Below are 15,585 nucleotides of genomic sequence, written 5' to 3'. Positions count from 1 at the left end.
CAGACCCACTGACAAATCTCAAAATAAATATACCAGACGAGAACACCCAGAGGGGAAAAAAAACTAAACATTTTATTTTCAATCATGTAAAATTACATTAAATACATATGAATCTATTGTAGAAGAAAGTAAATCAATGTTTGCCTGGAGGGCAGAGAGAAGGAGATAATAATTAAAGGACATGAGTGAATGTGGGGTGATGCATATGCAAACTGTTACGATTTATGATGATGGCTTCATGGGTTTATATGAATGTCAACACTCATCAAATGGTACAGTTTAAATATGGACAATTTATTATTTATTAACCATACCAAAAAGGCATTAACGGTATAATAAAAAAAATTCTGTTTTCAAAAAACAAAGTTTGGCAAACCTGTATTGATCCCACCATATCCCTTGTAATGCCCTGGGATCAGCACCTTGCCTCAGTGGCAGCAAATACAGGTGAGCAATGAAAGCCATTTCCACCTGAGTCATCAGGAATGCAGGCTGCGTAAAGCCTGCATTTCTGGACTGAGATCTTCCTTCTTTCTTTGTTTTCCTTCCTGTGCAACAAAGGCCTTACGGTGAACAATGCAGAGAAACTACAGGAATCCACAAAACTGTTAGATTCCTTTTCTTATAGAGAGAGCACACGTGAGAGTGTGTGAACGTGGTGGTGGTGGGGGAGTGTGTGCACAGGGAGGAGAGAGGATCCCAAGCAGGTTCTGCACTGAGGCTAGATCTGTATGCAGGGCTTGATCTCACAACCCCGAGATCATGACCTGAGTCAAAACCAAGAGTCGGACGCTTAACCAACTGAGCCACCCAGGCGCCCCTCATTAGATTTTCTGACGAGGCCCTCAGCTACACAAGATTCACAGTTCAGAAAGATCTGAGAATTTCTGTACTTGCTCATCCTTCACAGCCATACCGACTAGAAAAATGGCAGGTGCCCTTTTAAAAGAGGCACATTCCAACCAGTTTGTTGCAGTCTCTTGCCCTCTCTGTTAATCCACTGTCTGTGTACAATTATGACTCCCCCTATAATCTTTCAGCCAGTGACACTACCACACCGAATTCTGGGCATTAGGGTACCTCTCTCCTTTGCAAGACCTGGGAACAGATTTCCTGCACCGGTGCTGAGCACAATGCAACATCCCCTGCAAAGAAGAGAACAACTTTATGTTGTTCCCAGAAGTACCGGAGGTTGTCACAACTGCCCCCTCTTCAAGGTGAGCGCTGACAGCACGAAACGTCCTGGCATCCAGGCTACAATTTAACCACAAAACCCTACATAATTTCCTTAGAGGCCTTAGGCAACAATGCAAACAAGGCCCAAACTAGAGAGAGGACTACCATCCTTCTATCCCCCTGAAGCACACAAAGATTGGGGTGCCCACGGCAGCTGTTTCTCCTGTCATTCTGAAACCACCCCATAAAGTGAATCTAAGCCTCAAGATAAAGATGACTTACACAATAAGGCCTTTGTTACAGCACAAACCAGAATAATAGAGGAAGGCTGTTCCTCGGTTAGTGACTCGGAGGCTGGGAAATTCCATCACAAGAATTACCAGACCAATATCCCTAAAAAAGATGACTTTTCAGGTCACAGGCAGAACTCAGATGGAGTCCTCTGGAACACAATGGGGTCATCCATGCCCTACTAATCAGAGAGAAAAAAATGAGTACTCTGGCTTCTCACATTCACCCAGTGAATGGGAAAACACCAAGGTTTACTTCGCTGAACACATCAGAGCAGATAAATGATATACATATGGGCACCTGCAGGTGGGAGAGGTGAATGGCTGCTGCTACAGAATCAACAGTAATAAAAATTCACACGGGCCCAAGCTGAAACATGCAACACAGCTCCACATACCTGGAATTTATTTTGATGTTTGGATGTATGAGGCGCAATTCAGGCATATGGCACCCTCAAAAGAGATCTCCTCGAGTGTTGTTATACTGAACAAGGAAATACATTTGCTACATATCTAAGTTGTTTCTCCCATGTGAATTTTGTGGTAATCAATGAGGTAAGGGCTTCGGCTAATGGCTTTCTCATTCAAGATATTTATAATGCCCAATCCAGTATGAACTCTCTGGTGTCGAGTGAGGCCAGAGCTTTTACTAAAGGATTTCCCACACTGGTTACACTTATATGGCCTTTCTCCAGTGTGAACTCTCCGATGGTCACTGAAGTTGGAGCTTCGCCTAAAGGACTTCCCACACTCACTGCACTCATATGGCCTTTCTCCAGTGTGAACTCTCTGGTGTTTAAGGAGCGCAGAGCTTTGGCTAAAAGATTTTCCACATTTGCTGCACTCATAAGGCCTTTCTCCAGTGTGAACTCTCAGATGTAGAACGAGGCTGCAATTCTGGCTAAAAGATTTCCTACATTCACTGCACTCATAAGGCTTTGACCCTGTGTGGACTTTCTGGTGTTTTAAAAGACTGGAATTGTAGGTAAAGGATTTCCCACATTCACTGCACTCATAGGGCCGTTCTCCGGTGTGAACGGTATGGTGTTGCAGGAGCGCAGAGCTTTGATTAAAGGACTTCCCACACTCACTGCACTCATAAGGCTTTTCTCCAGTGTGAATTCTCCGATGTTGAATGAGGTTGGATCTTTGACTGAAGGATTTGCCACATTCTCCACACTCAAATGGCCTTTCTCCAGTGTGAACTTTCCGATGGTTATTGAGGCTGTAGCTTTGGCTAAAAGATTTCCCACATTCACTGCACTCGTAAGGCCTTTCTCCAGTGTGAACTCTCCGATGTTGAAAGAGGTTGGAGCTCTGGCTAAAGGATTTTCCACACTCCCCACACTCATAAGGCCTTTCTCCTGTGTGAACTCTCTGGTGTTTAATAAGGCTAGAGTTATGGCTAAAAGATTTCCCACATTCACTGCACATGTAACATCTTTCTCCAGGGCGGACTCTCTGGTGATGAACAAATGTGTGCTTGTGGCTGAAAGCTTCTGTGTTGTCTCCCCAGCGGTGTTGAGTTTTTCCCTTGTGGAAGGCTGCCCCACATTCAGTTGCATTGTTTGACTTCTCTCCAGTCTGTGTGGCCTGTTGCTGGAGGAATCCTGAGCTGGCCAAGAAATCCTTCCCAACCTCCCCACAGATAAAGGGCTTCCCTGACACTTGCAATCCGCAGCTCTTGACCACTGAAGCTCTGCTTACATTGTTACCGAAGGGCTTATCGCTCACATGCTGCTTCTGCTGCTGCTGAAGGTTTTCGCTGAAACAGAATCTTTTCCCATGTGTCCCACCAGTGTACACTTTCTCATTGAATTGTGTTTCCTGGTGCTCAGCCGAGTGAAAACTGTCTTTCAAGACTGGACCACACACCTCATAGGGGTTGGCCTTCTGGGGAAAAAGACCTGTCTTGGGAGTCCTGACATGTGACACTACAGAAACGCTCTGCTCAGACGGTGCCTCCTCATCCTCTGCTCCATGCCAACAACCTGAAAGCAGGAAATGCTGGTGAAGTGCACGGTGACTTTCGTGGGTAGGCAGCTGCTACCCAAGCATGTCGAATAAACCCAGAAATGAGTGCATGAGACTGTTCATAGGATAAGAGGTCTGAGTTCAGGCTGAGGATGAGGCTGCTTAGCAGGGCTGGGCTCACAAAATGGGGGTTCAGGGGCACTTATGAGGTGAAATAAACACACTGAAAAGAGACAAGGTCTACACATAACTTTCAACAGGACCTAGTCTGCCATGCAGAAGGGTGTGTTCAGGCCCAGGAAAATTCAACAGTGAAAGAGAGCCTGGTGTTCAAGGACTGTTTAACAATCTGTGTTCACCTCATGACACAACACATAGGAGCCAAGGAGGACAGTACCCCACATGGAAGAGTGACTAAAATGGTCAAGACGTGGAGTTCAGAGAGGTGTAGATTAGCCCTGGGCAGGAAGTAAGAGTACAAGTGATGAACAGCAGTTGACCAGTCACCTGAGTGTAAAGACTGGGGAAGGAAAGGCAGGTATGAAGTGCGGGGGCCACTGTCATTACCAACAAAAGACCAGTCATGTGGAATAAGTTTCTGGTATGATGTATACACAGCCCTGAGGTCATGCCTCCCCCAGGTGTCACTGTTCAGAGCCAGGCTGTGAACCACAACACACTCTCCACAACCCCGAGATGAGCAACTATGTGGCACCTGGATGATGCAAGTATAAATAAGGGACAGACAGGAGAGATAGGTGGCCAGCACTGGCCAAGAACAGCTCAGCACATGCAGCGCACAGGAAAGAAAACTATTATAAAGAAAACTTCCAAGAAGGATCTTGCAAGAACAGACCGTGGTCTATATTACAGTGATGGTCAGTGATGGCAATTTCTAGCACAAGAAGGAATGAGGAAATGTCAGCTAGAGAAAGAAAGTGGAACCTGGGATACTCGGGTGCTTTGTAACTGCAAGTCACCTGGCAGGGAGAGGGCAAGCAAAGTGGGATCCACTGGGCTGAATGGAACAGTCCAGACCCTGGTTCCTTCCCTGAGAGGCTTAGGAGTAGCAGGTGTTGGGGCTGCTCAAGGAGAAGGCAGTGCACATACCTCACCAGCCAACCACACTGCCTATTCAAGGACGTGGGGAAGGAAGCAGAGACCATGATCCTGATGGGAGAATAGATCTGCCCTTGGGGAAAAAGGGAAAGGGACAGACTAGCTCAGGGTACAGAGGCGGGTGTGAGGACCTTACCCAGGGAGGTTATAAGCGCCCAGTTCTCCAGCATCACATCCTGGTACAGGCGTCTCTGTGCCTCATCAAGAAGATCCCACTCCTCCCAGGAGAAGGACACAGCAATGTCCTCAAAGGTCACAGTGCCCTGGCAAGATGGAGACAGACGAAACCATAAACAGCCTCTCCCTCATAGATGACAATCCATCTCCACATCTACCCCTCACCCATCCTCCTCCTAAGCATCGAACACAGAAGAGAAACCAGGCCCTAGCACCGCAAGTGCAACTGTCTCCTCACAGGTCCATTGATCATGGGCACCAGCCATCAGTAAGATGAGGCAGGTGGATAAAAAGGTACAAAACAAGGGTCTGGCACAGAGGCATTCACCCATTTCTGCTAAGCAATTCCCCTAATACGGACAAACCATGCAATTCCCAATCCCAGGGCCCTAGGGCCTCAGGCATCCTCCCTCTACAAGCACACATCATTCCTTAGCTGGCACATCCCCACATTGTAGACACTGCCACATGCCCACGGCTGCCACCAGCTTACGGCCCTGCATACCTTAGGCAACTCTCTGGCCTTACAATTACGTATGACTGTATTTCAATCACCTGCTCTTCACGCCACTGGTGAGGATGGGAATCGGCTGTGTGCTAGGGTTAGGGGGATGGCCAAACACAGAACACCTAACACTGGACAGATGAGACTGACAGCACTTTTCTAACCATATATATTCACAGTCTGAGAGAGGACACCACACGCCACACAGGGCCACAGCGGGGTGGCACTCTGGGAAAGAATGAACAGATGGTGGTTGTGAGATCCAAGATTTGTAATATCAATACAAAGAGGTACCCCTGTTTCCCCTGGGAAGATGCCACTGACTTATCTCAGTAACTCCACGAGCAGGCAGGGAACTGAAACCAACTACAGAGGGATAAGCAGGAACTGCTCCTGATCACCTCGATAAAAACATTGTTTGGTTAGGAGATCTTATTTCTGGGAGCAGAGTGGGGAGCAGAAGTAGCACTCTGGCCATCGGAGGCCCTCATGGTTTCCACACATCAGTGCCGCATGTAATATTGGCTCTTAATTTTATTTTTTTTAAACTTTTTTTTTTTAAGATTTTATTCATTTATTTATTAGAGAGCGAGTGAGAAAGAAACAGCATGAGAGGGGAGAGGGTCAGAGGGAGAAGCAGGCTCCCCACTGAGCCGGGAGCCCGATGTGGGACTCGATCCCGGGACTCCAGGATCATGACCTGAGCCGAAGGCAGTCGCTTAACCAACTGAGCCACCCAGGCGCCCAGCTCTTAATTTTACACCTTGCACCACAACCTGAATACAGCATCCACAGGATCCTTTGCAAATTCAAACAGGATTGAACACTGCTACTGACTTCCCAGGACGCCCACTAAACGTCGCAGCCCCAAATCCACCTGCGAAGCCTTCACTGCTTGGGTCTGTTCCTTGCCTCAGACGTATGGATCTCAGATACCCATGGCCCTATTCCACAAGGTGCTGTGCTTGCTGTCCCTAAAGCAATCACAACCTTCCTCTGTCCACCTAACCCTCATCAAAGCCCAGCTCCATCAGTGGTCCACCCCAGGCCTTAGTGACTCTCACAAATGACCACATTTGCCCTTGACCTTATCCTCCTGCCTGAATGAAACAGCCCAGACCCCAACAAAGTCCTCAAAAAATCCTGGTGAGTGCACAGAATGGTGATTAAACACCCACTCCGGTCTGCGTGACATCTTGCCTCGGTTATCCCTTCCCTCCGTGTCCACCTCATTCATGTCCACCCTTGCATTGGAAGCCTTGGCCACCTGCCAGACTATCCCGTTCCTGACACACACTCCTTTCAGGGCCATGTACCTGCCTCATTTGTTTGCGAAGCCTCAACCCATCACCTAGGTACCCAGGCAAGAGACCCAGCCACAGTCCCCATCCTCCCCTACCTGGCCCCTAATAGCTTTACAATCATAACCTGTTGATTACCCCTCCTAATCGTGAACATCCTGAACCCTCCATCCTGAACCTTCCCCAGATTCCCAGACCTATGTGTACAACTGCCTACATCATACATCCATTCAGTGGTCTCTGAAACACCCCAGACTCTCAATATACCTAAATCAAAGCTCCTAACACCCCCACAGTGAGTATTACTACTACATTCTTCATCTCAGATAATGGACCTTCCACTCCTACAGCTGCTGAGACCTAACACACTGGGGTCATCCCTGAGTCCTGTATTTCACTCCTTCTCCTGCATCAGAGAATCTAGCTGCCCATTTAAAACATGCATCCAGAATCCAATTACCTTTCTTAAGCCATAACTCTGGTCCATTAACTCTCACCTGGGCTTTGGCAGTAGCTGCAGCCCGATCTTCCTTCCTTCTCCCCCGGTCTCACAGTCTGTTCTACACTCTGCAGCCAGACGGAGTCTGGTAAGATCTTGTTAAGATCACTTTCTGCCTCTGATTCACACCTCCCTATCACCTCCAGAATACACACCCAACTTCTCAGTCATTCCAGTCTTGATTCCTGTCCCCCCTGCTCTTTGTTCCCACCTAAAAGGACACCTGTGGTTTTCTGAACACTCAGTTCAGTTACACTTGTAAGCTTCTGCGTATCTTGGAACCTGTTCCTTGTACATCGGTTGCCAGAAATGGGAACATTTCTATATAAAGCCTTACATGGACTTAGGAGCCTCTGCGTAGGATTTCCCCAGGGCCCCCAGACCCAGGCCTGGGGGAATGACACTTAGGAGCCCCAGGACACCATAATCCAGAGAATATGTGCGTGGTGGCCAGGGCCAGTGAGGGGCTGAGACACCCTCCACCAACCTGTGTTAAGTTCCACAGCACCTCTGCCGCAATGGGCATCTGTGCAGAGGCTGGCAATGGAGGAACGGGGCCATGGCAGGGTTCGCTGGGCTCATGTTACCCTACCCTTCCCTGGCCCTGGAGTCAGGTGACCTTACGATGGCTGTCTAACCGCTGTGCCTCAATGCTGTGTCCCCTCTTGCCAACCGTGCCACCTGAACTAAGATCCAACCTCCCAAGGCCTCAACGTCCTCTTCATTGCCCTCTGGTCTGCTCTTCCTTTGAACTGCCTTCGGAAAACTTTGAAATCCCAAACGGTCCCTCGTTTGGCCAAAAGTCCCCTTGGCGTCTAGAGTCCTCTAGACCTGAAGGTACCGCACCTCACCTCGGCCCGCAGTCCGGGCGTGACCCCCCTCACGCGCTGTCCCCCGAGGGCAGAATCCTCCCGCCTCAGCCCCCCTCCAGCCTCGGCCCCGGCCGCCCTCGGCCCGGAGCCCGCTCCCGCACGGGGCCCCCGCCCGCCGCCGCCTGCCTGTCCCGGACGCCGGGGCCTGGGCCGCGGGGGTCTGGGTGGGGGGACGAGCGCTTACCTGAGTCGGGTCCCGGGGCGCGGCCGCCGCCATCGGACACGGCGGGCGGACCGGACACCCGGGCCGGTGGTCCCCGTCCCGGCCCCCGGCGCAGGGCAGCCGGGCGGCGTCGCCAGCCGCGGACCCAAGTGTGTGCGGCGGGGACAGTGCCTTCCCTCGCGCCTTCTCGGTTAGTCACCCCAATCCTGAACCTGCGCTCCAGAACATTAGCGGACGAACAAGCGTGAAAGAGGCAAAAAGACCGCCAGGGGATGAGGCCGGAAGCTCCGCCCCGACGTTAGGGGCGCACGCAGAAACGACTCTTTTCATTGGTCAGAGATGCAGTCCGTCGACGCGCGCCCTTCTGGGTAATGTAGTTCACAGACGCACAGGACGCGGATAAGGCAGTCCCATCGACCTCTGGGAGGAAAGGCCACGCCCCCTTAAGGGCTCTGGAAATTAGGGTCTTCCGTCCCAGGCCGGAGGGGCTTCGCTCCTTCTTAAAGGATCCGTACCCAGATTTCTGGGAAGTGGTGTCTGCAACTGATCACCCAAGTGTTTGTAGACATTATTTCAGACTCCTTGATGCTCATCGTGGTCCCAAAGCTAAAACCATTTCATATGCTCCCAAAGGCTACAGATCCAAATGCACATATCATTCTATACAGTCATTTAGATACAAAATGTGTCCCTGGAAGCAGAGCCTAGTAAACGTTATCATCCTACAAGTCAAATACACCCAGAAGCATTAGAGACAGTTTTGTCAGTCTGTGTATGTTAGGTCAGGGACATGGTAAATATACTTCATATAGGGCCGTGTCACAGAAGATACAGGATGAATGTGAAGCCACCCTAAAGCAAGCGTTTTTTGTTTTTTTTTTTAAATGCACCCATAGAAAACATCTCTCTAATCTGATCATTAATTTTTGTGTCCAATTCATTGAACAATACTTTTAGCCATTTAGTATCTTACTTCATATCCTGGCATGAACCCAGTTCCTTTTAGGAATCTAACATCCATCAATAAAAGAACAATGTATTAAATGTTGTTTTCGAAGGGGACAATGGGGGCAGTGTTTCAAAGATGGAGCATGTATGCAAAGGCCGCTCTCCTTTTCAAAGGAATTGGGGTACTTAAAACCATGATATCTCATTGTTTGGAAGTGATTACCATTTCTCTTGCAGGGACTGTTCTGCATGGGGAATTGTTATTACCTCAGAACTATAGATGCAAAATGCAAATTACAGAAAGCTATTACTAGTGGCTATGTAGTGATTCAAAGGTGGTGGCAGACAGAGCTTTGATGAAACATCAGTGGATGGGGAGAAAGTTAAGACCTCAGAGAAGATTTGGCAGTGATGTCTGAGAACAGGAATATTTAGGTTGAACACATGACCAGAATGTTCACTCTGATGGTTTTCTCCAAAATGATCTTTTTCTTCATTCTTGAAAACATTGTGCAGTATCAGTGGAGAAAAGAAACAATGTGACAGAGTAGACAGAATTATAAAAATATACAGAGAAGCTGAGGCTTACTGTATAGTGTTATCCTTTTAGAATTGAGTCTGCACATGTGTGTGTCATTCTGTCTGGGTCCTGAATTCAGATTTGTTTCTATAAAAGATGTTTGTTGTGGTTAAAAGTGAAGACATGCTTTGTATACAGAGCTGCACTATGCTTTTCTCACTTAACTATATATCTTGGACATTCTAAAGCCACTTCCTCATTTTATATCCACACCTCCTTATATCCACACATATTAGACCTAAACCCAACTCTTTTTAAAGACTGCTGTGCATTTCATTGTCCTCCTGCTCCGTGGCTGGCCAGCTGGCCCAGCCTACGAATCTCTCCTATGTGCCCCCAAGGTCCTTCCTCCAAGCCCACAGAAAACTGTGGAGACTTCTAGGTTAGTCCCTTGTCCACCTGGCCACTCTCAGGGGTCTCCTGTACTGAGAATTGGGCCAGATTATTAAAGATATTAAGGCCAGGAGGCTGGTGACACAGACACAAGCCTTAGGTTCCAGATCCCTATGGTTGGGGTGCTGTTTGGTCTTGCTGCCCTCCTTAGAGTCCAGAAGGCAGAAGCAAGGGCCACATCATACTGGCTGTATCCTGTCCATAAGAGAGTGTAGCTGAATCAAAGGACAGTTCATCTGCCAGATGCATAGCAAGCCAGTAAGACTGACACCCAGCTTCCAAGGTGAAAAAAAAATCAGCTATTTATTGGTGTGGCACCACCCAGGAGAACAGGGAGCTAATGCTCAAAGTCCTGAACTCCCTGATGGGAGTAGGGGTCTCCAGAGAAGGTGGATGCTATAGATTGGGAGCCCATGAAGTCATGTTAACAGATGTTACATACTTCTGGTGCCCTTTCATCTGGTCCCACGGAAGTCTGTTCTATCTCACAAGACTTAAAATCTGAAAAATATATTAATTTCTTATGTTACAGGTTTCATTAGGTACATCTGGTGATTATGTGTTTAGGATAGTGCTGGTCAGCTGCTTGTATGTGCCTAAATTAACCACTTATACATGCATAAGCTAACAGGGTTGCATTCCTTCATGTTCCTTTGAATGATAAGGAAGTATTCCTATCTCTTGGGCCTGTGTCTGCATGTTCCATGGTCAGTCCAGCTGTGCATGGGGACAATATGACGTACAGTGTTCCTTCTTTCATCTGAACTAAGAAGATGGATGCTGGCTTCAACAGGTCCCCAAGATTATCCGCCCACATGCAGGGGCACTGCCAGGTGCCACAGGTTGGGAGTTAGCCTCTAAAGTGAGAAGTGAGGATTCAGCCTCTGGAAGAGGAACATGGGATTCAGTGGATGATGTCACCTGTCGGTACCTGACCTCTGCTGGGAAAGAGTGGTGATCTCTGCTTCTGTGGTGAAGGGGACCTAAAGAGCCCAGACTGAGGCTACAGATCAGCCCTGTCCCTGGAGATCTCCTCCCCCAAGGACTCAGCAGTGGGATTTCCTGTTGCCTTCATATCCCTTGGCTATGATCTCTACTGCCTCCACATCCAAGTGTAGCTTGGGAAATGCCCTGAAAGGATGAGACCTCACCTTCCTTGCTTTCTCTCTGCCAGCCCTCTTTTTAAATTACATTTAGCTATTACACAACAATAATCAAGGGATTGCATATATTGCTTTTTTTCTTACTCTCCTCTCTTTTTTTTAATGCATCTACAAAACCAAGTCTCCAGGAGTTGGATCCATTTGTAAATTCCATTGGTAGTTTTTACCTTCAGTACGAGTGCAACACAGCTGCTCCTCCACACCATGCATAACCAGGTGGCCACCCAGGAAGCGGTTTCCTGACCTCTGCCCTTACATCTTTCATTTTCCCAAGCCACATGTTTCCATGAGCCTGGGCTATTCTCACAAATCCCACTTCTCTAGCGTCAAGGAACCACCTTGGGTGCCTGTACAGAATTTTCCATGGCCGTTGAGAAGGGATCTTGATAGGACCGAGGCGAGATCAGTAGGTAGGCCCAGCTTCCCCAGTGCAGCTGGCCAGCCATGGAGCATGCAGACAGTGAAATGCAAATAGCCTTTTATTTGTAGATATATTTTAAAAGATTTTATTTATTTATTCGAGAGAGAAGGAGAGAGAGAGTGCACAAGCAGGCGGAGGGGCAGAGGGAGAAACAGACTCACTGCTAAGCTGGGAGCCCAATGTGGGACTGGGTCCCAGGACCCTGGGATCATGACGTGAGCTGAAGGCAGATGCTTAATCAACTCAGCCACCCAGGCGCCCCACAAGCAGTCTTTTAAAAGAGGCAGCTTCAGGGCGCCTGGGTGGCTCAGTCGTTAAGCGTCTGCCTTCGGCTCAGGTCATGTTCCCAGGGTCCTGGGATCGAGCCCCGCATTGGGCTCCCTGCTCAGCGGGAAGCCTGCTTCTCCCTCTCCCACTCCCCCTGCTTGTGTTCCTGCTCTCGCTGTGTCTCTCCCTGTCAAATAAATAAATAAAATCTTTAAAAAATAAAAAAATGAAAAAAATAAAAGAGGCAGCTTCAAGTCTGCTAAGTGTGGCCTTTAGGAGGTAGCAGGTGTAAAACGTTGAAGTAGCTTTAGGTTGTCCAAGATACATTGTTAAATGAGATAGCAAAGTACTGATCTGTATACAGAATATGACTTTATTTTTACTACAGAAAGCAGCTTGTACAGGAACATGTTTTAACATATAGACACTCCGTGGAGTCCATATGCACAAGCCATTCTAAAAGGATGCTATACTGCAAACTTTGTTTTTCTCCAGGAGATTTAATTATCTGAGACTTTTGCCATACTACTTTATAACTGTATATGGGATAGGACTCCTTCAATAAAAGATAGAAAACATTTTATACTTCCGTTTCTTTTTTTTTTTTTTTTAAGATTTTATTTATTTATTTGACAGAGAGAGACATAGTGAGAGCAGGAACACAAGCAGGGGGAGCGGGAGAGGGAGAAGCAGGCTTCCCGCCGAGCAGGGAGCCCGATGCGGGGCTCGATCCCAGGACCCTGGGATCATGACCTGAGCCGAAGGCAGACGCTTAACGACTGAGCCACCCAGGCGCCCATACTTTCGTTTCTATTAGGAAAACAAATATGTACTGACTCAGTTTCTTGTTTTTCTCTTTGTTTTTGTTTTTGCCAACTTCAGTTTTAAAAGTCTACAGATTTAGACAGAATGTCTGCTAATCACAAGAAATGCAGGTACATGTTTCTGTACAACACAGCAGAAAACCGGTGGAAATTTCTTGAATATGTGTTAGAATCATGTGGAAGCTTGTTAAGACACGGACACTTGGGCCTGATCCACAAAGTGCTTGATTCAGTAGATCTGGGTTCAGGATTCAGAATGCGCTTTTCAAGAGTCCCTAGGTGACACTCTGGGTGAAGGTCCAGGGATCAAACTCTGAAAATCACAATTCTAGGAAAGGTGACGTTGACTGGTTCCAGGCCCCACCCAGTCCACCTCAGTGGAGATTTGCAGGCTCTGAGAGACAGAGCCAGGATTTCTCACCCACATGCCCTGAGTGTATCTGTAGTAAGCCAAGTAAAGGAAAGGTCAACTGGCCTCGAGTCCCAGGCCATCCACCGCTGAGACCTGTGAAGCCTGCATTGACTGAATAACCTAGAAAACTGCTTTATTCTGCCCAGAACTTACTGCAAACATATCCACGAGGTTCATCCCTTACAATTTCAAGTGTTTTCTCCTCTTATTAAGGAGGTCTCTCTTATTGGGCTGAGTAATATTACATCCCATACTTTACCTCTCAGGAGACTCACCTTGTCTTCCCCTTCCACTTTGTCTGCTACATTCTAGCATAGCACATATTTCTTTAGTTACTCTTTTCTGTTCCTGGTCTTTCTTCCTTGAAAAACAACACAAGTCCCAGAATGCAAGGGTCTTTGTCTATCTTAGGACCCAATGTCCTCCAGGCACCTACAATAAGTGCCTAAAACCAAATTTTTGTTCACTGATCATCAGCGAGACCAGGAATAAACATGACATCTCAATTTCCCTGTAAATTTTACAATCTGGGTACTCTAAATGTCCTCTTTAACTCTTTTCCATGCAGGTATTACTCAGACTTTACAAGAATGGAGATTTGCATTTTGGAGACAAAATTTCAGAATGACCAACCTGGTCACACGCTCAGCCCGATCTGACGTGTTCTCAGCCATCACTGCTAAAACTCCTCTGAGGTCTTACGTTTTCTCACCTTCTACAGATGTTTCACCAAAGCTATTTCTGCCACCACCTTTGAAGCACTACACAAACATTGATAATAGCTTTGTAATTTGAATTTTACAACTGTTTTCCTGAGATAATATTACTTTTTCAAGCAAAACAGTCCCTGCAGCATCACGACAGAAATGATAATCAGTTTGCAGCAGTGAAATAATGAATTTAAGATACTCCCAGTATCTCCAGGTACAAAGAATCATTTACATACATGCTTCAACGTGGAACACTGCAGCCACTGTACCATATGAAAGTAGCATTTTTCTCATTATTGTCTTTTTAAGATTGATGTTATGTTCCTAAAAGGATATCAAGTAAGTCATATTAAATGGATAAAAGTGTTTCTCAGGGAATGGGACAGATTAGTTGACTCTACAGGAAGGAGAGATGTTTTAGTCAGAATACACAGCTCTGTTAGAGAAAAATTATTGGGGCGCCTGGATGGCTCAGTTGGTTAGGTGTCTGCCTTTGGATCAGGTCATGATCTCAGGGCCCTGAGATCCAGCCCCGCATCGAGCTCCCAGCTCAGTGGGGACTCAGCTCACGCTCTCTCTCTCTGTGTCTCAAATAAATAAACAAAATCTCAAAAAGAAGATAAAAATTATTAAGACACTTGTTGAGACAGTCACAAAGCCTTTATTCAGGAGCATTCCCCCAGGTGCAAGGACAGTGGGAACCTGCAGTATGGGGAAGACACATTGGACTCAACTTCAGATTTTTTAAAAAGTTGGGCTTTATAGCCAAGGAACACAGTTATTGGCAGGGGACGGGGCGGGGGATCAATGGATAGAAAATCACTAGGAGATTAGGGAAATTCCTCCTAAACTGACCTAAAAAATCCTTGCTGAAGGCAGGTCAGTATGATCACGGATCACCTGTGTGATGGTGAGGGATGAGGAAATTTGATCACATATCAGTGGTGATCAGATATTCGGGAGAAAATCTTGCCAAACCTACTTGGCAGGATTCTGGCACTTGCCAAGTACTGGGGCAGGTCCAAAAAAAAAAAAAAAAAAAAGCCTATAGTGCCCTAACTAAAGACTAGTCAAGGAGCGACTCTGTCATATCTATCCTTGTACTTGTGATTCCAGGTGGCCCAACACCATTCCTCTTAACTTTCTTGACATGGCACAACCTGGAGTATTTTCTCTCTTGATCAAGTGAATCTAATGCTATGGAGTGAACGCATTCGAATTGAAATAAGATAATGTTTATTAGCCTCCACCAAGCGTGGACACACCTTGCGAATGAAAGACGCTACGGAATGATGTGTTTATTTGGTTTGTAGCCTTTGGGAGCATCAAAAATATTACTGGCCTTCGGGAGCATGCTTAGCTTTCCAGGGTCTGAAATAGGTCTCCAAACACTTGGGTGATGAGCGCCAGAGAGCATTAGGCAGAAATATGGTAACATTCTCTCAAATATGAAGCGAAGCCCGACAGCATCGGCCTTTTCCCTTCGCCCTTTCCGGCGGACCCCGGACCTTCCCTGAAGGATGAACCTGACTCCGGGCCTCCTAACTGTGGGGACTACGTTACCCAGAATGCAAAGAGTCGAGGGGCAGCACTGCTCTCCAATGAAAGCTTCAAAGAGGCTCTTCCGTTTGTGGCCGGTACAGTGCGGGCGGGACTTCCGGCTGTCGCCTCGGCTCGGCCAACTTAGCTAGCGGATCTGGGTTTTGCTCACCTGGAAGAAGGTTCGGGAGTTATCATCCATACGGACTTGACACGAGCGAGAAGGGGCGAGAGGAGACGCGGGCCCTGCGG

At 47.4% G+C, this 15,585-nt stretch overlaps 1 protein-coding gene across 5 annotated transcripts; it reads right to left on the bottom strand.

Annotated features, from left to right (window-relative positions):
- Positions 1–551: 551 nt before the first annotated feature.
- Positions 552–15,582, bottom strand: LOC117997821 (zinc finger protein OZF-like). Of its 5 annotated transcripts, none has more exons than XM_034986266.1 (4): positions 15,506–15,582; positions 8,098–8,496; positions 4,696–4,822; positions 552–3,457 (listed from the first exon to the last, which is right to left on the bottom strand). In XM_034986266.1, exons 2-4 carry the CDS (start codon positions 8,128–8,130, stop codon positions 1,980–1,982), a joined length of 1,638 nt encoding a protein of 545 aa, XP_034842157.1. In that variant the 5' UTR covers positions 8,131–8,496; positions 15,506–15,582; the 3' UTR covers positions 552–1,979. The 5 variants fall into 5 exon arrangements, with proteins under 5 accessions (XP_034842157.1, XP_034842158.1, XP_034842159.1 ...); XM_034986267.1 differs by having other exon boundaries at positions 8,098–8,288; positions 15,506–15,551; XM_034986268.1 differs by lacking the exon at positions 8,098–8,496 and having other exon boundaries at positions 15,506–15,578.
- Positions 15,583–15,585: the final 3 nt, after the last annotated feature.

The sequence above is a fragment of the Mirounga leonina genome, unplaced genomic scaffold, assembly GCF_011800145.1.
Source record: "Mirounga leonina isolate KUSES-001 unplaced genomic scaffold, KU_Mleo_1.0 Mir_376, whole genome shotgun sequence".
NCBI classification, from domain to species: Eukaryota; Metazoa; Chordata; class Mammalia; order Carnivora; family Phocidae; genus Mirounga; species Mirounga leonina.
This window is presented reverse-complemented; position numbering and strand designations above follow the sequence as displayed.

Coding starts and splice junctions, on each gene's coding strand:
- LOC117997821 (XM_034986266.1), bottom strand. CDS start 8,130: ATGGCGGCGGCCGCGCCCCGGGACCCGACTCAG. Junction 4,823..8,097: donor CGCCCCGGGACCCGACTCAG/GTAAGCGCTCGT, acceptor CCATCTTGCCAG/GGCACTGTGACCTTTGAGGA. Junction 3,458..4,695: donor GGCGCTTATAACCTCCCTGG/GTAAGGTCCTCA, acceptor TCCTGCTTTCAG/GTTGTTGGCATGGAGCAGAG.